Source organism: Thalassophryne amazonica, chromosome 15 (assembly GCF_902500255.1).
Source record: "Thalassophryne amazonica chromosome 15, fThaAma1.1, whole genome shotgun sequence".
In the NCBI taxonomy this organism is placed as follows: domain Eukaryota; kingdom Metazoa; phylum Chordata; class Actinopteri; order Batrachoidiformes; family Batrachoididae; genus Thalassophryne; species Thalassophryne amazonica.
The window spans coordinates 19,457,519-19,480,224 of NC_047117.1; the positions used below are offsets into that span (position 1 = coordinate 19,457,519).

Below are 22,706 nucleotides of genomic sequence, written 5' to 3' on the forward strand. Positions count from 1 at the left end.
TATCAGTTTGAACATTAAATATCTTGTCTTTGTGGTGTAATCAATTGAATATAGGTTGAAGAGGATTTGAAAATCATTGTATTCTGTTTTTATTTACATTTTACACAACGTCCCAACTTCATTGGAATTGGGGTTGTACACAGCATCCTGTTGTCGCTGTTACCGTGCTTGTTGCTGTCCACCATGAATAGGTGTTACTCGTGATGTGACAAACAAAAGTTGCGCGATGCACCGTTCATCCGATCACAGCCACAGAATCCTGCAGTGGTGTGCACAGGGGGGCAGTCGCTCCCCCTCGTGGCCCACATGTTGAAAAATGCGTGCTAAAGTGGCCTCTTGGAAGGCAAAACACAGTAAACTGCCCACTTGGATGAAAAAAAAAACACTTAATTGCCCTTTTGACTGTTTAAAACACATTTGAGTACCCTCTTTGGATGGCAAAAAGGCCTGCTTAAGTGCCCTCCCAGTTGGCAAAACACAGCTGCTCTCACACATTAAACACACTAAACTGCTGCCATTGGATGGAGAATATGGATTTCAATGTAGCCATGCAAGCTTTCCCAGAGTCATTTTATGGTGTTGACAAGTTAAACCCTGTTCAATACACTTTGTATGGCCATTAGCCCATATTTTCTGTTTTTATTTTATTTTTATTATTGTTATTATTATTCTTTGCAAACAGCCGATGGGTTAATAGACTTTCTCGATTGTATTTTCATTTTCCACTTTAGGGTTAGGTCAGTTAGATTCATTGTATTTAGTAAATGATGGAATAAATTGCTAGCAACTACAGCAGTGATAGTAACTTAAGTTTTAAGAACACAGTTGTTAAAATAAGTCTATTCCATCCATTTAAGTATTCAGTTTTAGACACACTCTCTCTCTGAAGTGGTCATATGTCAGTGGGGGCTTAATCCTGACTCAGATGCAGCCTTTCATGCTTACTGCTGTGAGGCAGGTAGCTAATATAGCAAGCTGTCTCTGAAGTTACCGATGAATGCTTGAGTGCAATGGTAAGAATATTTAATGAGGTGAAAGATGAAATGCTCCATTCAACAAGGCACTGAATGGAACATAGTAAAGATAACCAATGTTCTGTGAAAATTATCTGAAAAAGAATTCAGAAACCAAAAAAGCTGAAAAAACAAAAAACTGACAGCACCACAATAAAACTTCTGTTCCAGTGCATGAACTAAATACATACTCCTGACATTTGATCGCATCTAATTTAGCTTATATTATTTCTCCCGGTTCTTATTGTAGATACTGCCCCTTACAAAGAGCAAAATTGAAATATTCCTCAGTTTGAATTTATTGAAAATCACGCTGAAAATCAGGCCTGGCTCCCCAGAGACACAGCCCACACACGGACTGCATCTTCTGAGAGACCCCAAACATGGACGACAATTGGTTTTTATACAAGACAATGTAGGCAGTACAGTGGCTAGGTTTTAGTCTCAAAAACGTAATCTTACTGGCACCCAACAGACAGAGGGGAAGCTCTACCCCCATCTTCAACCCACAGTTTTTTGGTACCTGGTGAAACTTAACTCCTTTGTTTCTGATCAGATAAAACCAGTTCAGACCAGTTGACATACATACTCAAACAGACAAATACAACTCACTAAAAATATAACCATTTAAGCATAGTAAATACTTGATTTAGTAAAAAATAAAATATAATAACAAATAAATACAAATATATCTAACATTTATGAAAAGCCACTTCTAACAGGACTTTGACCTTGAAAATGTTTGCAAGGTGGAATTGGAACCTAGTGTTGGCGGAGGTTTGTGCTCTACCAGCGCAGTGCTCTGGTGTTAAATGTGAGTTGGGTTAATGACATATTTATAACAACACATTATGTGGTCATATTTTAACTTCTCTTCTCAGTCAGCTTTCAGCATTGACCATCTGAGTTGATGTGGATGTCTTGGTGGCTTCCCTCACTAGTCTCCTCCTTGTGTGGTCACACAGTTTTTGAGAATTGCCTCCTCCAGGCAGATATACCACACAGAACTATACTGTTTGTATTTCTTTAAAGGACACATTGCAACAACTTAGATTTAGGCTGTTAGTGACCATCTGGTGATACACAGTGTCACGGCCCTGACCTGTGTTGTTCGTTTTGGAGGTTGGGGAGGGCTTCGTTGTCTTTGTGGCCGCTCCTGTCTCTGCTCTCTGCCCAGGTGCTCCTGCTTTGCCTCCTCCCTTCTTCTTTGGCTGTGGCTCCACCTGTGTGTGATTGTGGCCTCATTAAAACCTGAGTGCAGGTGTGCGCGTGGCAGTGCTCCTCCTGTCTCCACCACACACACAGGGCTTGGACCGTCGGAGCCCTGCTGAAGCCAGTCATGGACTTTTAAGTTCTTTTGTTTATTTGATTCATTTACACTTCCACACACCACACACACTGCAACACTTGCACACATACTGAGTCACACGTACACATTATTTTCTTTAAATAAATATTGTTAAACCTGTTCCATATGTCATCTCCCCTCTTTTGTTACTCCCTTATCGAGCCAGGGTTGTAACAACAGGGATTACTTTGTGCAGTTCCATGACCGGTCTCAAAGTATACAGCATTCACAACAAACAGCTATGGAGACTGCCGAAAACAAAGTACTCGTGAATACTTGTTTTTCCGAATGTTTCTGACAGCGTTTACGTAGCTTTGAGGAAATGTCCCAGTGCAATGTAGAATGAAATGTAGCTGCTAACGTTAAGAACAGAGCTGCATTGCAACGTTTACGAGTGTGATGTGCTATGATGGCTCGTTTTTAAGTGAAACAGCGCCCTCTAAAGTTTTAGGCCCGTTCCTATTTCACACATTTTATTTTATTTATGCCATTTCACATACAAAAAGTAAATCAGGCTTCCCAATATAAAAATTTGTAAAATTATCTTCCTTAAACTCAAACTCAAACTTTGCATTAATCCCCTGTTTGAGGATACTCAAACTCAGCTTCAGCTCAGCTTCATGATGAAGTGGAGCAGAGAAAGATTTTATTCACTAAACCATCAAATCTAGGTTTGCATCTCAGATGTACCTTCTGGCAAATTGTACCTGAACTTTCAGGTCTTCTTTTTAAGAAAATCCTCCTTCTCTACCAGTGGAGTGTTGAGACGTACAGGAACTCCTGTATGGTGAGTCAACTCTGGCCTCCTAGTTTAAGACACTGTCCACTTTAGGTATCATAAAGATCCACATATAATTTAAAAAATCCAGAATAATACAAAAACCAGCAATCACAAAGAACAAATGTTGTGACTTTAGCCGACATTAGGTTTATTTCTAGGCATCTTCTCAGTGGCTCTCAAGGTGCTTTCACACCGATTCCGTTGGGTTTGAGAGGCGTGAAACTGAATACTGTCCTGCACCACACTCCAAAACAAATGGCCCATTTTTGTTCCAACCAAAAGAAATGTTGCTGGTCTGAACATCTATGGGTGTTTCCCATATATTTGGGACTGTGGCCCATAGTGCTGGCTGTGATACACTGGCAAACTGTCTCATGTTTACTGGCCAACACCATCAGAATATTCAGGAGTGCTGTAGGTAACACACACTTGTAAAACAGGTACACAGTGTTGTATGCGATTTCCCCAGATAGTCAAGTCATTGGACACAGTGCTCAACCAACACGATGAACCATTGTTATACCCCCTGAAAACAAACGTTTTGTGAGCTTGATCATAGATTTCTAGTTTTAATAACTGCTGTTTGTCTGCAAGTTTTAAATGCCTGATATGACTGAGACCGGGGCGATGTTGGTTCAGGTGGAAGAAGTGTTGCTCATAAATGGAAAGGTTGGTAGATTTATTACTCGCTATTATTATTATTATTATTTTTTTATTTTTTTTTTTTTACATTTTTCCAAGGTAATATACAGGAAGAATATTAATAACAAGAGTAAACAAATAAGTCAGTGAAAAAATAGACTAAATAAAAAGCAAAAATTAAATGACATACGAGGTCTGTCAATAAAGTATCGGACCTTTTTATTTTTTTTCAAAAACTATATGGATTTGAATCACGTGCGATTACATCAGACAAGCTTGAACCCTCGTGGGCATGCGTGAGTTTTTTCACGCCTGTCGGTTACGTCATTCGCCTGTGGGCTGGCTTTGAGTGAGGAGTGGTGCAATCTCTTTGTCTGAAAACTTCCTGAAAGACTGGCGCTTTGCTTGATCAAATTTTTTTCAAAAACTGTGAGGCTCATCGAAGTGGACACCATTCGAGAAATTCAACTGGTTTTCGGTGAAAATTTTAACAGTTGATGAGAGATTATGGACTGTTGCTGTCACTTTAAGGACTGCCCACGGAGCGGGACGTCGCGACGCGCTCTGAGCCACCGCTGTCTGCCTGTTTCGAGCTGAAAACTTCCAAATTTAAGCCTCTGTTGACCCAGGATGTCATGAGAGAACAGAGAACTTTCAGGAGAGGTCGGGATCAGCAGTTTATCCAGACATTCCACCGTTAAAGGTGATTTTGTAATGAGAGAAAGTGCGGACGGGTCCGCGCGTTGGGACACAGCTGGCGCAGCCACAGGAAAAACACCTCTGTTGGAAGCCTTAAGGACAAATTGGAACATGTCCAGCTGTTAAACAATTTCTCAGATACTCACTCAACTGAAAGCCATCAAAAGCCGCCTGGTTTTTACAAATGGTTATCAACATGGAGGTGTTTTTCCTGTGCCGCCGCGCGGCGCCGGCTGGGTGCCGACACACTGTTTCATTACAAAATCTCCTTTAACAGTGGAATGTCCGGATAAACTGCTGATCCCGACCTCTCCTGAAAGTTCTCTGTTCTCTCACGACGTCCTGGGTCAACAGAGGCTTAAATTTGGAAGTTTTCAGCCCGAAACAGGCAGACAGCGGCGGCTCAGGGTGCGTCGCGACGTCCCGCTCCGTGGGCAGTCCTTAAAGCGACAGCATCACGCCATAATCTCTCATCAGCCGTTAAAATTTTCACCGAAAACCAGTTGAATTTCTTGAATGGTGTCCACTTCGATGTGCCTCTCAGTTTTTGAAAAAATTTTGATCAAGCAAAGCGCCAGTCTTTCAGGAAGTTCTCAAAGAGATTGCGACGGGGGGGGTGGACCACTCCTCACTCAAAGCCAGCCCACAGGCGAATGACGTAACCGGCAGGCGTGAAAAAACTCACGCATGCGCACGAGGGTTCAAGGTTGGCTGATGTAATCGCACGTGATTCAAATCCATATAGTTTTTGAAAAAATAAAAAGGTACGTTACTTTATTGACAGACCTCGTACATTACAAAACAATGACAATATGCTGCTGTACCAATAGTACCTTAAATTTAAACAGAAATGCCCAAGTAAGGAGGACCTGGTCACAGGCCAGTCTTTCCATCAAGCTGGGCCAAGATGGTCCTAAAGTGCCTGCCAGATATTCTGTTAAGGTTGTTCATCAAGCCATAATGGATTTACTCCATGTGTAATACGCAAGTAAGTTCCATTATCCATGCTTTGAAATAATGCACGGTTTCAGATTTAAGCCTTAACATCAGGCTCTTAGTCATTATCATTCTATATATAACCATGGTTACTGACTATTCCTGTGTGATGATGTGTACTTGAGCAAGACACTGAACGTTAAACTGCTTCCAATGTATTTAAATCAGAAATGGCATCGTTTGCCAAAACCATTACAAGCATGTTGTTCTGCATAAAAGTCCTGATATTTATCACCTTTATAAACCACTGGGTTTTACTGAGCACTTTATCAAATATGTGCACTAATCTGTTTGCTACATTATTTCCTCTTGTGTTCAGGATTTATCTTGTTTGTAGACAGAAGCTTGAAGGATGTCTGAAAAACACCCAAGGAGGCTGCAGATTGTCTTTGACTCCACGCATGGTGCACCGATGTTAAACCTGGATATCAGCTAATCTCATGATCGGCTTAGCTTGTGTTTGTCAGTGTCTCTGTCATTCTTTTCACCCATTTGTACAGAGTGTACTCATGACTGTGTCTGTATGTGGGCTGGAGCATGCGTGATCTCCTTTACCTTTTTATAAGTCAAGTACAAAAATACACACAAGCCACCCACACGACACGTTCCACAGAGCCGAGCTACACACAAAAGTAAGACCACACAGCCTTCATCCTGTAGTGTACAGGAACAATATATATGTTTTGTCTTCTTAGCTGGTTGGGGGTCGTCTTCTTTGTCGCTGGTGTCTTTTGAAATGTTAAATGGATTGCATTTATATAGCGCTTTTCCACCTGCATCACATGCTCAGAGCGCTTTACAATTATGCCTCGCATTCACCCATTCACACAAACACACACCAATGTTAGGGTGCTGCCATGCAAGGCACTCACAAAACATCGGGAGCAATTTAGGGATTAAGGACCTTTCCCAAGTGCCCTTATTTCCGGTCAGGCTGGGGTTTGAACTGAGGATCCTCTAGTCTCAAGCCCAACACTTATCCACTAGACCATCACCTCCCTATGGCTGAAAGTAAATCTATGGAGGCTCATCACACACATCATTATCATGTAATGAGATAATTGACTGTATCGTTCTGTTGTTTTTCCACACTTAACTTTTTAATTATTCTGCATTCTAAATACGACATCTAATACTACTCTTAAGATCCACAGCTGAAAAGGCCTGGCTGAAATAAGTGTTGTGTGAAAACTGGATAATAGTCAGTCTCATCTGGATTTTAGAAGAGGTCCTGTACAGCCTCTGCGGCCTGACGGTGCCGGTGCTTATCCCCGGATTCCGTAGAGTGAAGCAAATGAGAGCTTTCCATTCCCCCTGGATGGGATGCCAATCCAACATGGGTTACTTCTCCATTCAAAGCTCGTAACCATTTCTAAGTGACTGGACTGAGATGATGCAGATGAAGTATTTTGTCCAAGGACACAGACAGATGGTGTGACTGTGAATTTTACCCACGTCTACATATTGGTTTATTATTGGTAGCCCAACTCCGTCTCTTTTTGTCCAGGTTTTAGGACGAGACATCTACATCTACAGCTATCCTCAGTAACTGCCGGTGGGCATCACACTGAGCACCAAAAGGTGGCAGCATCACCCTACATTTGTCAAAAAAAAAAAAGTACAAACTAAAAAATTTAAATCACATATAAACTGAAATGGCTAAAAACTGCAGTCTAATTCTATAACTATGATGCCAGGAGAGTTGAAGCATCGTCAGACTTAAACTCCTCTAAGGGCAACGATCGAGTATTGGCCGGTAATTTGTTCCAAGCAGCAGTTGTCTATGGAAAGAAGCTCTGCCGGTACTGGTCAGTTGATGATGTGAGCTGGATGAAGTCCTGCTTCCTCCTCTCAGTACGGGTAGCAGGCAGAATGTACATTGGCAAAAGCACTGCAACTTGTTTATTGATTATCTTGTGCAGCATAACAAGTATCCTTACTTCCCTTGTATGCTCCAGTGGCTGCCGCTCCAGAGTGCAGTAAAGGTTGGTAAAATTCCTGGTTCCCTCCCATATTCATTACAAACAAACCTGGCTGCTTGGTGCTGGACCATCTCAGGCTTAACCTTGTCTTTAATGAGATAAGGGTCCCAGGAAGCACTCACATACTCCAAGTGTAGCTGTACCAGTGTGAAATATGCCTGTTCCTTCACCATACGTGGGCAGGATGACAAATTCCTCCGCAAAAAACTTGGTACCACTGGTCTTTGAGGAGATTTCCAGATATGCTGATCCCACTTGATGTCATGCTGGAATTCAACCCCAAGATAGAGATTGTGGGAGACATCAGATAACAGTTTGTTGTCTATCGGTCTATTGGTATCTAACACTGTAAGGATGTCGTTTTTGAGTGACTGACAACTTATAGCATTTGCTGAAATTAAAAGTCATCTTCCATGTGTGGGACCAGTTCTCAGAGGAGGTCAAATCAGTCTGAAGCCTATCAGCATCTGGTGGTGATCTGGTAGGCTGATACAGGACACAGTCATCAGCAAAAAGCCTAATGGAAAATGTTATACCCTCTCCTTTATAGCTGATGTACAGTAAGAATATGAGAGGGCCCAAGACTGTGCCCTGAGGTACTCCAGAGGTAACATTGGCATCAGAAGAGCCCTCACCTCCAACAACAACAACAATCTGAGTGCGGTCTGAAAGCTATCTTGAAATCCAGGTATTGGAGCATCCTCTTATCCCATAATGTGCAAGTTTATGGGTCAAGCAATGGTGATCAAAATTGCTGAAAGCCTTTGACAAGTCAAAAAGCAGAACATCTAACTGGATGTTGTTGTCTAGACATCTCTGGAGGTCCTCTAAAGTGATAAGAAACTGAGTCTCGCAGGAGTGTTGCCTGCGGAAACCATGTTGGTAATGCTTCAGAATTCCATGTCTGTCACAGTGCTTCGTAATGTTAGAAAAGACTATGTGTTCCATAAGCTTGCATGGGATTGAGGTGAGGGATACTGGCCGGTAGTTAGCTGGTATAGTGTGGCTTTCCTTCTTAAAGATGTTAATAACATTCGCTCACCTCCAGTCAGATGGTACCTCCCCTGTCTTCCAAGACTGCTGGAAAATCACTTGGAGTATCGGAGCAATTTCTGAGGCTGCTTCCTTAAGGATCCAAGCTGGAATAGCATCAGGTCCAGTAACCTTCTTTGGATTAATGACCTTGAACTTTCTCGATACCCTCTGTAGTAAAAGTGATGTCAGGCATGGTGGAATAAGGACTCTGATCCAGGTCAGGTACCGATGTCAGGTCTGGCGGAGTAAACACTGACTGGTACTAGCGATTGAGAATCTCCGCTTGCTCTTTGCTGTTGGGTATCTCTTGATCACCATCCTTGAGGATGGTTATTCCAGTGGAATCACCTTGTCTTGTCTGCCTTGTCTGACTTCACGTAAGACCAGAATCTTTTCCCAAGAGATGGTTTCTTGGAGTGGGCAGAAAAGTCAAGCAGACTCATGATGTAGCTATGGTGAGCCTTCCGAAGCACCTTGCTGGTTGTATTACGCCAGGTCTTAAAAGCATTCCACTCAAGATGGTGCGACGGGCTTTGTTGTAGAGGCGCTCTTTCTTATGGATCATCCTTTTGATGGACTGGGAGATCCATGGTAAAGGTCTTAGTTAGGATGTTTCTTTTCATTGAAGCAGACAGAGCATCAGTAAAAGAAGTCCACCTAGACTCAATACAGGTGTTATCGTCTAGGTCCATAGATGTAAACTAGTGACTCAGGTCCTCTCTGATGGCATCCATATTGGCCTTCTTATATAAGGACACTGTTCTTGGTGCCCTCTTGGCTGGCCTGGGTTTAAGGTTGATGGTAGTCAAAACAACCTCATGATCACTCAGCCCAGGAGCTGCTGAGACTAGTGATACTAGGGACCGTCATTGAGGTTGTCTTATTGCCTCACTTCCTCTTCTATTTTTCTTACTATTCAAACATTAATAAACTGTGAAGCTTTGTGAATATTGGTTGTGGAGCTGCCACTGACTGATATTTGTATTATTGTGGATTTTGTCAATTATTTTTTAATTACAGTATTTATTGATCAAACAAAAGTGAAACATCACAGTGGTGCAAGTTGTTAGCACAACTTGCCTCTCAGTAAAGAAGGCACCTAGTTTGGGGCCACCTGTGCCCCGTGTCCTTGTACATCTGGGTTTTGGTCAGGAAGCACATCTGGTGTAAAATGATCCCCATAAAAAATGAGGGATCTTCAACACTGAGGCACCCAGGGGTAGAGAAATCCACTGGTCCGTGGACACGGACCAGTAATGTTTGACCTATATCTAGTTGATATTTTCCCTGCTAGACCGATGTCTAGTTAAAAATCTTGTCTGTCTAGTGATTAAATGTATTGGACAAGAACAACAGTTTTGTTCAATCTTGCTGAGCCGCTGTTTGCAGATTACAATGACCTGCACCGTGCCACTCAGTCACACCACTGACTTAATGAATGAAGCTCAGTCAACAAAGGAGAATCATGTAAAAGTATGGGGTGTCCACACGCTACTGCATGCCCATATATGGCACACATAAAAAGTTAACGTAGATCAACTGTTGTATTTTGCTACAAAATCTGAATGTGATGTGAAATTTTAACATGATTTTCTTCAACAATCATAAAATTTTGATCATACTAGTCTGAGAAGCAACAGATATAATTGTTGCCCAAAAAAATCAGAGATATTATAAAGCTTACACAACTGTTTGGGCTGCGTAAGATGGGCACAAGGCCAGAATTACAGAGCAAAGTATAAGGTACACAGTACATTCACATGAAAGCATAGGATCATGTAAGAAAATGTTTATTGCTTTACATACATTCAACACAAAATGGAAAACATTCTGTTTTGCTATAGATTTACAAATACAGTATTGATTGAATATATGCACATGATGTGATGATTAATGATACGCTGCAGCTCGCTGTTGGAGGCTCTGAGCTTCCAAATACCTGGGGCCACCAACATGGACCAGGAGGACCAGTAACAAAATTGGTGCTACTGGTCCTGACCAGTAGGCTCAAAAAATATTTCTCTGACATTGGCACCTCATGACTCCATAAGCTCTTCCCAGGTATCTCTCAATCTCAGCTGTGACTGTTTTCACAAAAGGACTCAAGTCTGTGCACTCCATGACCAAAGACCAAAGATTTTTTTTTTTTTTTTTTTATTTAAATCAAAGTCTGCGTCCAAAAATCCAAGTCTGTGTCCAACAATCCAATCTAATCTGAGAAAAGATAAAGTTCCAGCTGTGGAGGACTGTTGGCAGGTTTGCACTTTAAGTTTGGTCAGGTGTGTTTGTTGGGAACTGGTATGAGTCACAAACTGAAAACATTTTGTTTTGTGACAGTCACGTCATCTCGGTCACTCCCACACACCATCTTTCTGGCGGGGGCTGAAACTTACGTAAGATGCTGAGGGCAGTGAAGGAGGCCACAACTATCAGCGGCTGATGGTCGGTGCTGGTGCCAGCTCACTTTGAGAATCTTGTTGTGGTTCTCTGAAAAGTGGTAATGTTTCTGAGAAAGCAGCATCTTGTTTGCCTTGCAATAACCAAGTAAAAGGACTGGCTGGTTTTACCAGTACATGAGTCCTGACACTGGAAAGAAAAACATTGGCAAAGATTGTGCAGGTGACAAAACGAAAATCCAGGAAAGTAGCAGATGAAATGCTGATATAACTGGTCTCTCACACCATTAATGCATCATATGATGTAGTTCCTGATCAGAATCTAATGAGCTTTCTCCTTGCAGGGGAAGAAGGTCCCTGGGGGTTCAGGGAGTCGATCCAGCAACATCTCCAAGGTAACTGAATATTGGATCAGTTAAAGTACCAAATCCACAGCCCGTAGTATGTGGCAGGACTGGTTATCCAGACTGAATTTGACATGATGCTCAAATCAGCATTAGATTTGTTGTTTTATTTGTATTGTTTCTCTGAGTACATCATCATGTAGCTCGTGAAACACTAATAGCATTCATTCATTAATTTTCTGTACCTGCCTATTCTAATTAATGATGCGGGGGAGGGGGGGGGGGGGGGCGGCTACAGCCTCTCAGTGATCATTGGGCAAGAGGCAGGGTACACTCTGGACAAGCTGCCAGTCTATCGTAGGGCACTAATTACAGCGTTATATTTTAAGAAACGTGTCTCTTCATCAGTTTGTTCCTGTACTGCTCCAGGGGTCCTTTGACCAACTTCCACCAGTCTTGATATGTGCAACCCCAGAATTCCCTTTAAAAGGTTTGTTTTGGCAGAGGTCATGGACACTATCAATGATCATTAATTCAGCACTTGAACGTTTCGCATAATCCCCCTGGCGGCCCACTGCTCTTTCCAGAATGCACTGCGGCACCAGCAGAGTTCTGGCGTCTCACAGCACATGTAAACAATGGCTAGCAAGGATGTGGATGGCATTGATCCAGAGAGTTCATGGGCGATGATGATGATGACACGTTCTCCCAAGTTGAGATGGTTATCTAGAGGAGGTGTAGCACCTGTGATGGACTTCTGCCGTGCCCCGACGTTCTCTTGTTGTCTGTACTTCATGAGGTTTGTTTATATTGTGACCTGAACCAGAACTCTGCTGAGACTGACCTCTCACGTGAGTCACGGACCACGAGGTGGTGCGAGAGTCACAACTGTGAAACAGGGAACTGGACTTTTGTTTCATTCCTGTTTTGCATGTTCAATAAATCTTTGTTGTACTTTGTTTATTTGATCTGTTATTTGGTAGAATGGCCTAAGCAGTGGGTCACCCCTCTGAGTCTGGTCTGCTTCAGGCTTCTTCCTCAAAAAATGCCAGAGGAAGTTTTTCTTTACCATTGTTGGTAAAGAAATGGGGTTGGTAAGGTTAGATCTTACTTGTGTGAAGCGCCTTGAGGCAACTTTGTTGCGATTTGGGGCTATATAAATGAAATTAATTAAATTGTTGCCTGTGTGCTTGCTCAGGGGTGGTTGGTAAGGTTAGCCCTTACCTTTGTGAACTGTCTTGCAGTTACTTATGTGGTGATTTGTAGCTTTATAAATAAACTGAATTGAGGTCAAATTTATTGGGGTAAAGGTCCAAACCTAATTTTTTTTGGCAGGCAAGTAGGATCTGAAGTTGCCCAAACGAGGTCAGATTTGTCAGTGGTCATTCAAGGTCTTATCTGCCTGTACATTGGCCTACTCCTCTCAGGTCGTTTTGCTGATTTCTACCAACTTCTTATTTTTATTAAGACCAACCCCCAAATTCCCCTGAAAATGTTAATTTTGGCAATGTCAAGGAATTTGATTTTTAACCCAGTTTGGACCAAATGCAGCATACACTAAGGTTAATTTCAGAATTGTTCTGGCAAGATCAACCAGAGGTCAGTCATTTGGGTGAATGTCAGATTGCTGTAACGCTTGCTGTCTTCATACCCACAGGTACTGAGTTTAATTATGATAAGCCATGTTCATTAGTATTCAAAATTATTTTTCTTATTTTTGTGTAGCTAAATAGTCAGTTTTTTCTTTCTTTTTTCCTTTGCAGGCAAGTAACTCTACAACAGTACCAATTGCAGCCTCAAGGACATCAATCACAACATCTTCTCAGGACATATGCAGGTATGACAGCTGTATGTATGTTGTGTCCAGAACAACCAGAGGCCATACATAGAGACCATACATCTGTATGGTCTCTATGAGTGGGAGACTGAATTAGTGCTCTGGGTACTCTAAGGCCACAAACGATGTACTATGGAATTCTGAATTCCGACAGTATTATTTCATGCAAGTGTTTGGACTTGTGTTTGTTATTTGCTACATTCAAATCATGCCATATTGTGTTATTTGCTAATTGGAGGTACCCTCCATAACTCTCTGTGCTTCAGGGGATACTGGACAGGGTATTTTAAGATGGGTGCATGTACTAGTGCCACATATTGCTCCATCCACCACACTGCAGAACAACCCTGGGTCCTGACAGACAACTGATCCCCCTCCCCATTTCTCAAATGTAGCCATCTATCTTGACAAAGAACAAAGTCACAGAGGGAAGGAGATAAGAAGGGCTAGGACAAGTGTTACCACGGGTGTACACTTGGCTTTTTCTAGTTGCTGGGCTCCTCAACACCAGCACACTCGCACACTGGAGCATCATACTCAGAGAAGCACAATACACATCTGTGGTGTTGTAGTTAAGTAACTGTTCATTTAATACAGGAATTCCAGCCATACCCAAGGATCTTCCAGACAGACCTAATACCACACATCTAGTTGTTGCCTGAGGTTACTGCTTTGAGTCTGTATCTCACAATCATACAGTTAAGACTGGAAGCACCAGGACTCTAAAGCCTTCTACCTTCATTCTTCTGCAAAGATCAAAGATCTCTGTCCATAACTCCAGAATTTCTTCCCTCACATCTCTCAGTCTTAAAGGCCAAGGACCCAGAGTCATGAACATCACTAAAGAGAAAACTGAATCTCTCAACAAGTTCAACACTTTCACTGTAAACAGATACACTTCTAAATGCTCAGTCTGGGAGTCACTGAATGGCTGGATCTTAGTCTTGATGCGGAACAATGACAAACCAAAGTACTCCAACTCCTCACTCAGCTTCTCAAGTGCCATAAACAAGGGATCCATGGACTCAGAAAAGATCACAGCATCACTCCTGAGGTCAAAGTCAGTTTTCTCAACGATAAAGAGACCTAAGTGACTGGACTGTGGGATCTTACTCAGCAACCAGTCTATGCAAGCGCTGTACAAATTAGGTGCCAGAATACATCGCTGACAATGGGCAGAATTCAATGGGAAGAAGTCAGAGATTCTGCTCTTACTACACACCTGTGTATAGGCCAGCTCTGATGTCCAGGAACTTGTTGGACTGGACTGCTGTGGTCACTGAGCAGCAACCAGCTCTCATGGAATTCTAGTGACGAGGCAGGATGAGTACTACATTGTAAGTCTTGTCATCCATCTACATCATCTGTTACAAATGAAGTAGTTACTCTATGCAAATGCCTGGGGCATTTGCATATTTCACAACCTGTGTACTGTACTGAACTAACCAAACCAACTCAACTAATTTGCAAAATCAAATATATTCATACTACAAATGATTTTGAAGCTATACATTTCTGTAGGGCCTAATGGAACAATTTCTCAGAAACGTACCATGTTACCATGGTAATGTGAACAACAAAAACCATTCACTATACAGATGTCACTAGCCAGTGAGGTTCAAGATCAGATCTTAGTCTTAAGTAACCCCAAAATTTCTAGTTCATCCAATCGAATATTTATATTGAAAATGTCTTCTCTGATCTTGAACCTTAATGAAATGGCCACTTCCTGTATCTCAATATAGCCAATGGGGCAAGATTGAGAGCATATTTTGGATATTTGGGATACTTGGACACCAAAAGCAAGATTACAGTAGACGGTGACTATATACCACAGGTTGCAGTCTGTTCCCGGTTTGTTCCTGAGCTGAGTGACCTTTGTTGCAGGTCTGTGCCCAAATTTCTTCTTCACTACACATTAGAATGAACCCTTGGAACCCCTTACAAGTAGATAGTTAAATAAATATAAACAAGACAATAGTTGTAGTCCAAATACATATTTGGTTTGCACATCGCTGGTGATGCAACAAAGGAAAATGCTTATCTGGCCCTCATGAGTGTGTGAATAGCTCTTCAAAGGTTCGGGTTGCCACAGCTCCACTGTGTGAGTGTGTTTAGCAGACATAATACCGATAAAATGCCTTTGTTTCAGCTCAGGTGGATAAATCAGGGACAACCTGCGCTGCTGCACAGTGCTTATATGTGTCGTATTTTGAGTGATTTCAAAGTCAGTCCTGGAATGGCCACACGCAATTTTAAAATTTGAAAAGCAACAGAAGAAAAACACAGACTTTGCCTGTATGTCTCTCCGTTGTCTCCATGCTCGTGGTGCATTTCCAAAATGTCTCAGTGGTTTCTTCACAATGTCCTGCATCCATTTTTTGCATGTCATGTTGTTGTCTGTGCACAGCTTGGCGAGCCCATGCAACTGCAGCTAATTAAACCTAACCATTATAATTTATCATATTCATGTTTTTCATGTCATTTCATCTTTTTTTTGCATTTTCAATCTCTGTGTGGTGTGTGTGTGTGTGTGTGTGTGTTCGAGTTCTGGTCACTGACTCGCTTAGAAGAAGATGTTTCTGTATTATATAAACACGGCAAACACACAGCTGTGATGACCATCAACAGCATGGCGCTGGATTCGTCGTCTCGGTCCCAAAAGAAGCAGGTGAAGCAGCGACATCGCCATAAGAAAAAAAACTGCACAGGATTCGACTGTGTGGAAAAAACACAACGCAGACAGACCGCAGTGATCTCAGCTCCGACCGTAGTGAGGTGAGGACGCAGTCCTTCATGAGCTGGAGGGAACTCCCACCACGTCTCTGCCGCTCTGGTGCTTTTCATTCAGATTCCAGCTCTGAGGACGAGGTGTGGTGTGAAGCCCGCAGCTGGAGCAAGGAGAAAGCCAGAAGAGCACGGCGGCGCAGCGAAGGTAGCCGCGAGAGGGATGGAGCCAATGTGGAGAAGGGGCAGGAGCGCAGGACAGAGATCACTGAGATCATAGAGCTTCAGTCGATGGGGTCAAGCAAAGGGATGGAGGACGACGCTCTGGTGAAGGAGAACGGCAGCCTGAAGAAGCGGCACAGCAGCAAGAGCTCTGTGAAGAATGATGACCACAAGCTGCAAAGGGAAGGAGATAAGGAAGGCTACAAGTCAGGGGGAAGCTCCTCTGTGGGGAGGATGTGTGGAGCGAATCACCAAATGCTACCAGGAGAAAGTGTCATACAGCGAGAACAGGGTCTGTGCACTCACCGCAGGCACACTGTGGCATGAATGGTGGCACAGTCAGGCTTTACCTCTGAGTCAGAGCTGGAGGTTTGCAGGTGAGCACATGCACACTGATCACCTGTCAATGTCCCCGACATGTTTCCTGATCTGTATTTTTCTCTGTGCGCCAAGGATCTGCCACTGCGAGGGGGACGAGGAGTGCCCGCTCATCATGCCGTGCCGGTGCACAGGGAGCTTGAGTTTTGTCCACCAGGCCTGTCTCAACCAGTGGATCAAGTCCTCCGACAGGCGCTGCTGTGAACTCTGCAAGTACGACTTCATCATGGAGACCAAGTTGAAACCCTTACGCAAGGTACACAAATGGCAACCGCTCCACAAGCGGGTCTCCTCCTCCCAGCGCCCTCATAATTCGCTCTGTTGTCCGCAGTGGAAGCGTCTGCACATGTCGAAGAGCGAGTGGAGGAAGATCTTATGTTCAGTGCTGTTTCACCTGATAGCCATTGTGTGTATGTTGTGGTCCGTCTACATTCTGGTCAAGAGAACTGCTGAAGAGATCCGACTCGGCAAGAACGGTCAGTGTTTTCTCCGCTCACATTCCATCACCACACACAATCTGATCTGAAACTTTGGCTCGCCTGGTGACTTGCAAATGAAAATTTTAAGAGTCAGCGTTTCTCAACAAAACACAATCAGTATATTTAAAAAAAGCCTTGCATTTAACATAAACTCACTTCTTTGATATAGTTTGTTGCACCCCGTCTTGACAACATCACCCTCTGCAGTCAGCAGAAATGTCTCACCGCCTTGTCAGTCCTTTTCGTGGAGTCTTTTCGGTAGAACATTGCTCTGCAGCTTGATTCTCCAAAATGTTTATCTTAAACCCCTTAAAATAAGACCTATATGTAAAGCTTTATCACATTAAACTGAGCAGCCATTCTCTAAATGTATCAGAAGTGAAGTACAAAAATTTATCCAGTATTTACATGAGGGGAAAAAGGAAAATCCAAATTTGTGCAGCAGATCCCATGTTTTTACTTCTTGATGTCCCCTTTAATTGTTTTAAAAGCTACAGTGTGCAGGATTTGTGGGGGTTATTAGCATAAATGAAACATAGCATTCATAACCGTCTGCTTAGTGTGTAATTTACCTGCAACAGCAATCGATGTGTTTTCATGAGCTTAGAATGAGCCCTTCATATCTACATGGGAGTGGACCCCCGCCCGTGAAGGCAGCCATGTTGAACCGCCATGATGTGGAACAGAGCTGCCGGAAATCTGAAGAAACGGTGGAGGACTCAGCGGTTGCTTTCCTAGACCCTATCTACTGGTTGCTAGGCTAACAAGTTTTAGAACCCTCATTTTTGTTAAATTGAACATCATACATATTGCTCATCACAAGAGAAGGCAAAGCAGCATGAATTCCCATCGCCAAAGAAGCAAAAACCATAAAGGGATGCAAAATTACAGCCAGTGACAGAATAATGCAGTCTGCAACATCACCACTGGAGGGACTAAATCCTATACACTGTAGTTTTAAATGTGATGCATTTGAGAAGTCCCGACCCACATGTTGGGAGCCATGCTCACTCCAGGGGGTGTCATTTATCTTTTTCATTTAGTGATTGTTATATGTCTGTCTGGTTCTGGTCATGGAGTGAAGTCGCTCATTGTGCTCATTCATTACCAAACTGTTGCAAAATCAATGCGAACAGTTTGTGTTGAATGTGTCCTAACCCTGCCCCCCCCCCACATGTTCCAGTGCACACACAGAGAAGTTAAGCATCCTTGAACATTTAGAAAATCTACATCAGTCACATTATATATCATTTCTAATACATTTAAATTAAACTGGAATATTTTCAAAAATATTTATTTGTGTACTCTGTACGATCTTGTTGTGAACTTTAAATGAAGAGAGTGGTCGCCAAGGGCTCAGTACACACATTCCCAGAGCACAAGGTTCATGGTTCTATACCACCTGTGCACATTCTGCATGTAGAGTGGTGGCACGGTGGCTTAGTGCTTAGGACTGATGCCTCACAGCCAGAAGGTCATGGGATTGCTTCCTGCCCTTACTGTGTGGAGTTTGCATGTTCTCCTCGGTTTCCTCCCGTAATCAAAAAACATGCTTATTTCGGGTCTGCCCCTGACCAGGGCAGCGTCTCTCCATCTGCAGTTGGACTGTGGCTGCCCACTGCTGCTGTTGGTTGGATTGTGTCAAACTGTAATTAGGATGAGTTAAATGCAGAGGACAAATTTTGTTATATGAATGTACAATGACAATAAAGGAAATTATTATTATTATTATTATTAGAGTTGCATCAGTAAGCACACCTGGTGTAGAAACTTGTGCCAAATCAACATGCAGATCCAACACTGTGACCCCAAGTGAAAAAGGGAGAAGCTGAAAGAACTTACTACAAACTTTTATATTGCAGAAACCTAAAAATTGTTTTCTTATCTTCTAGAAAGTATTAGTTTCAGTCCATACAGTAATCTTTTGTCCTCTTCTGCTAAGATTCATCTGCATCTTGGTCAGTCTTTGGCAGCATACATCACTTCACCCCCACGTGAGGTTCATCTGCTTCAACTCGGACATTGCTCTTCTCCATGTTGTTTTAGGATGTCTTTGTTTCCGGTTGTAGACCATCTCAGGCAGCCACGGGGATCAGTGTTCCATAAAGGACCAAGTTGGTTCAGGTTTTTCTTGCTTTCAATCACCTCAGCAGGTGATTTCACAGATGATCAGAACTTGCTCCATGGTAAAACCTGCACCGTCTTGGCCCTTCATGGCACACTGATGCCCACCCCTGACCTAAGGGTTAAATAGACAGGTAAATGGACTGCATTTATGTAGCGCTGTTCCATCTGCATCAGACACTCAAAACGCTTTACACATCAGTGCCTCACATTCACGAAGTAAGGCTTTTGCCATGCAAGGAGCCCACGACACACCGGGAGCAACTAGGGCTCCCAATGGTATCCCAGTGGTAACCGTTGTTACCATTGGGATCTGGTCCTAGCCACCTCAAGTGCTGATATTTAATTTTCACACCATACCATGAGATTTGTTCTTCCAGTAGAGCTCATTGGAGACCTTTTTGGGACTGATTATCCCACATATTCTTCTTAGACATCCATTAAAAAAAAAACACCCAGTGATGTCATGTCACTTTGGACAAGACAGACTTCACACAACTATTATACCACCATGTCTTGGTTTGGAAACCGTATATTGGTCACCCTGTCTGGTAAATGCACTGTGAGTGTTCCTTCATCTTGCTTTGATGTCTTTGCTGGCAGGTATCTATATTGATAAGCTTCCCAGATCAATAAATTCTGACACTGACTGGTGTGTGTATGTGTGTGTTGAGTTGATGCACATCACTTTAGTTTTACAGGGGTTGATGTATGTCTGTCTGCCATCTTCAGTAGATGTCAAGATCTTCTAGCTGAAAATCAAATAACCATTTTTTATGGAATTAATTTTCATATGAGTATTTTACCCCTGTGACCCGATGCCGGATAAGCAGATGAAGATGTACGAGTATGTATGAATATTTTACCTTATATTGTGATAAAGCAATTGAAGTTTCTTGTCCAAGTACACAGACAGGTAACGTGACCAAGAACTACATATTTGAGGACGGCACACTGAAGTAATGTTGCTTGAGTTGAGAAATGGCTTGGGAACCTCCACATGGTTAATAGCAGATGATTTGATGGTAAGATCATCAATATTGGGCAAGTCTGCCTATTTATCACTGAAAGAAGGAGTTCGACAACAAGCAGAGTAATGTCTCGAGTATTTTTGGAAACTTCTCTGCTTGTACCATTTGAAATTTTCCCAATGAAATATTCTGTTCTGCTCCACTCAAAGGTCCAGCTAGTTTTGAATCACTGAAGCTTGCAGTACTTTGCAAATACAACAAAAAATACAAAGCTAATTTTGACATTGTTGCTCAACTCATCTGAGACGACAGACTGATTATTCCTCAGTATGTGACTCCTTACCACTTAAAACCATTCACACAACCTCAGTCTTCCTTAGTCAACTGCCTGTTTGAATTCAGATATTTTTCAAATATAGTTAGGTACTTTATTCCCGAGTCTCGTTTACTATCTAGTGTCCATGAAAGTATTATTGTGACTTTGTATTACTGCTTTTAATGAAGTCTGTTTGCAGTTTTCATTCTGCAGGAATGATATTGAAGGTGGCAGGTTTGATTGACACTCCAAAATATTCCAGACCATTCACTGTCAACATACTGCTCAAACCCCACATTTCATGTTCAAACAAGTCCCTCGCCCTCGCTAAAATTTTAGATCATATGACCTGTCTGCTGTCCTGTTACACGCTGGCAGGACATTGACCTTTCCGATGTGACATAAAACTAGAATCATAGAGCTTTGTTTAAAGTGATCTTGACCTTGACCACTGTCAAGACTTAGTGCTAAAGGTGGACCAAATCCACTGAGAACCTTTTGGATGCAAAAAAACAAACAAAAAACAAAACAAAACAAAAAATTACATTTAAGGTACATTTCAGACAGACCTTAATTTTTCATTGATATTATCTTGCTTACATCCATAAACAGTTACATAGAGACCAGAGCGTACACCCCCAGCAGTCAATAATTATAATGCATCAATAAATTTAACTCTGTCACATTACAATTCCATTACAGAAGATAATTTTTAGTGATGAAAGCATTTGTAAGCTGTAAAGCCACCAATGAGGTGATGTCCCTGAGACAAACAGGTTTGTCAACATTACTGGTTTAGCAGGTGTGGTGGCCAAATGGTAATGCGCTTGGTTTCAGTGCAGAAGGTTCTGGGTTCAAATCCCACCCCTGCCACATTTCTCCATCTCAATGTGGAATTGCGTCAGGAAGGGCATCCGGCGTAAAACCTATGCCAATTCAACATGCAGATCCATCTTGGATTTGCTGTGGCGACCCCGAGTGCAAACAAGGGAGCAGCCGAAGGGACTTACTGGTTTGTTTAAACCATTACCTTCTGTGTTTGTGCCAGTGTGAACGTTGTGCACACAGACACCTTCAGTGCTTTGAGTTTGCTTCCCCACCTGTTTTATTTAAACTGTGCTGTGTTGTGGTGTCGTAGTCTTTGTCGTAATGTAGACTCTAAGGGTAGATGCAAAAAGTAGGTATCTTTGACTGATATATACACACACACGTTTAGTCAATAATACCAGCATAGAACACCCCTACCTAGAAAATACACTCTTGATTGCAGACAACCTTTGGAGAATTTCTCTTCTGAAGTACCATAGAGCGGATGGTAAGCAGAGTTCTGTACGGTGCATCATGGTCGTGAAGACTTCCTGCACACTGTCTCATTCATTCTGTGGTTGTTTGTGCTTCCTCAGGTATTCTGGAGTGGCCCTTCTGGACTAAGTTCATCGTGGTGGGCATCGGCTTCACAGGCGGCCTCTTCTTCATGTACATCCAGGGCAAAGTCTACCTGCAGCTGTGGCGCCGCCTCAAGGCCTTCAACTGCATCATCAGCGTGCAGAACTGCCCCGAGAAAAACCACCCGCCCCCCTGCCAGGCCCGGCCTAGCGTGCCGATGAACGGGAAGGTCGACCCCGTGGTGGTTCCAGTTATCGCGGCGCCTGCCCCGGCTTCAGAGGCACTGATGGACTCGGACCAGTCAGTGGAAGCTGCTGTGGCTCCAGTACAAAACCCCATCTGACAGAATCCCCTCCAGAGTCCCAAATCCCAGTGTTTGAGGAACACTGCAAAGTGGCACAGCACAGTGTGGTCTGTAGCGCGTTTTAAAAGTGGCCCAATAAGACCTCGTTAGCCCACTTAAATCCTGAACCAGTGTCTAAGAGCCAGAATGCATTGCAAAATTACAAATGACGAGTTTGTAAAGAAACCCTAAATAGATAAACACATCTGTAAAATGATTTATCCCTTTTCTGCTAAGTGCAGTTAACATTTTCTTTAGATGTTCCATCAGCAGTCAGAAGCAACATGCTGATAAAGCAATGACTGGTGTCACCTATTGAGATGGTCACTGTGACGAGATCACAAAACAATCTGAGCATGCAGCATTCACATACCCAAAGTATTCCATGACTACTTTCTGAATTTCCAACTTTACTTTGGTATTAACAAGAGTAATCTACTAATTAAAATATTGGTATTTCATAATCTTATTTGGTGTTGAAGTGCATTTTATGCATGATAGGCAAATATGATTTTTATATATATCTGTGTATTTTCCCAATACATTTTGCTGTAAATTCACATTTTAATTGGCTTTTTCCACATTTGAGAAAGAGACTTTATAGCTTTTCACATTTAAATTCTTAATTTTGACACCACATCCAATGTTTCTTCCTACTTAAAGGACAAGTTCGCTTTTTAACAGTGA

At 42.5% G+C, this 22,706-nt stretch overlaps 1 protein-coding gene and 1 long non-coding RNA gene across 5 annotated transcripts in view; one reads left to right on the plus strand and one right to left on the minus strand.

The window, feature by feature from the left end:
• The window catches only part of march1 (membrane-associated ring finger (C3HC4) 1), an 88,509-nt gene extending 66,470 nt beyond the window's left edge, over positions 1-22,039 (plus strand). For 2 of the 4 annotated variants that reach the window (XM_034187445.1, XM_034187444.1), the window contains 6 exons: positions 11,237-11,287; positions 13,000-13,073; positions 16,476-16,656; positions 16,732-16,876; positions 21,561-21,605; positions 21,694-22,039. In XM_034187445.1, coding sequence (XP_034043336.1) covers positions 11,237-11,287; positions 13,000-13,073; positions 16,476-16,656; positions 16,732-16,876; positions 21,561-21,605; positions 21,694-22,019 — 822 coding nt within the window. In that variant the 3' untranslated portion in view covers positions 22,020-22,039. Of the gene's footprint in view, positions 1-11,234; positions 11,288-12,999; positions 13,074-15,621; positions 16,400-16,475; positions 16,657-16,731; positions 16,877-21,560; positions 21,606-21,693 lie in introns of those variants that run through there. The other 2 variants (XM_034187448.1, XM_034187446.1) reach the window with 2 other exon arrangements.
• Positions 794-10,172, minus strand: LOC117525572. Its single transcript, XR_004565093.1, has 3 exons — positions 9,992-10,172; positions 2,049-2,060; positions 794-805 (listed from the first exon to the last, which is right to left on the minus strand). It is a non-coding gene; the product is annotated as an uncharacterized LOC117525572 (long non-coding RNA).
• Positions 22,040-22,706: the final 667 nt, after the last annotated feature.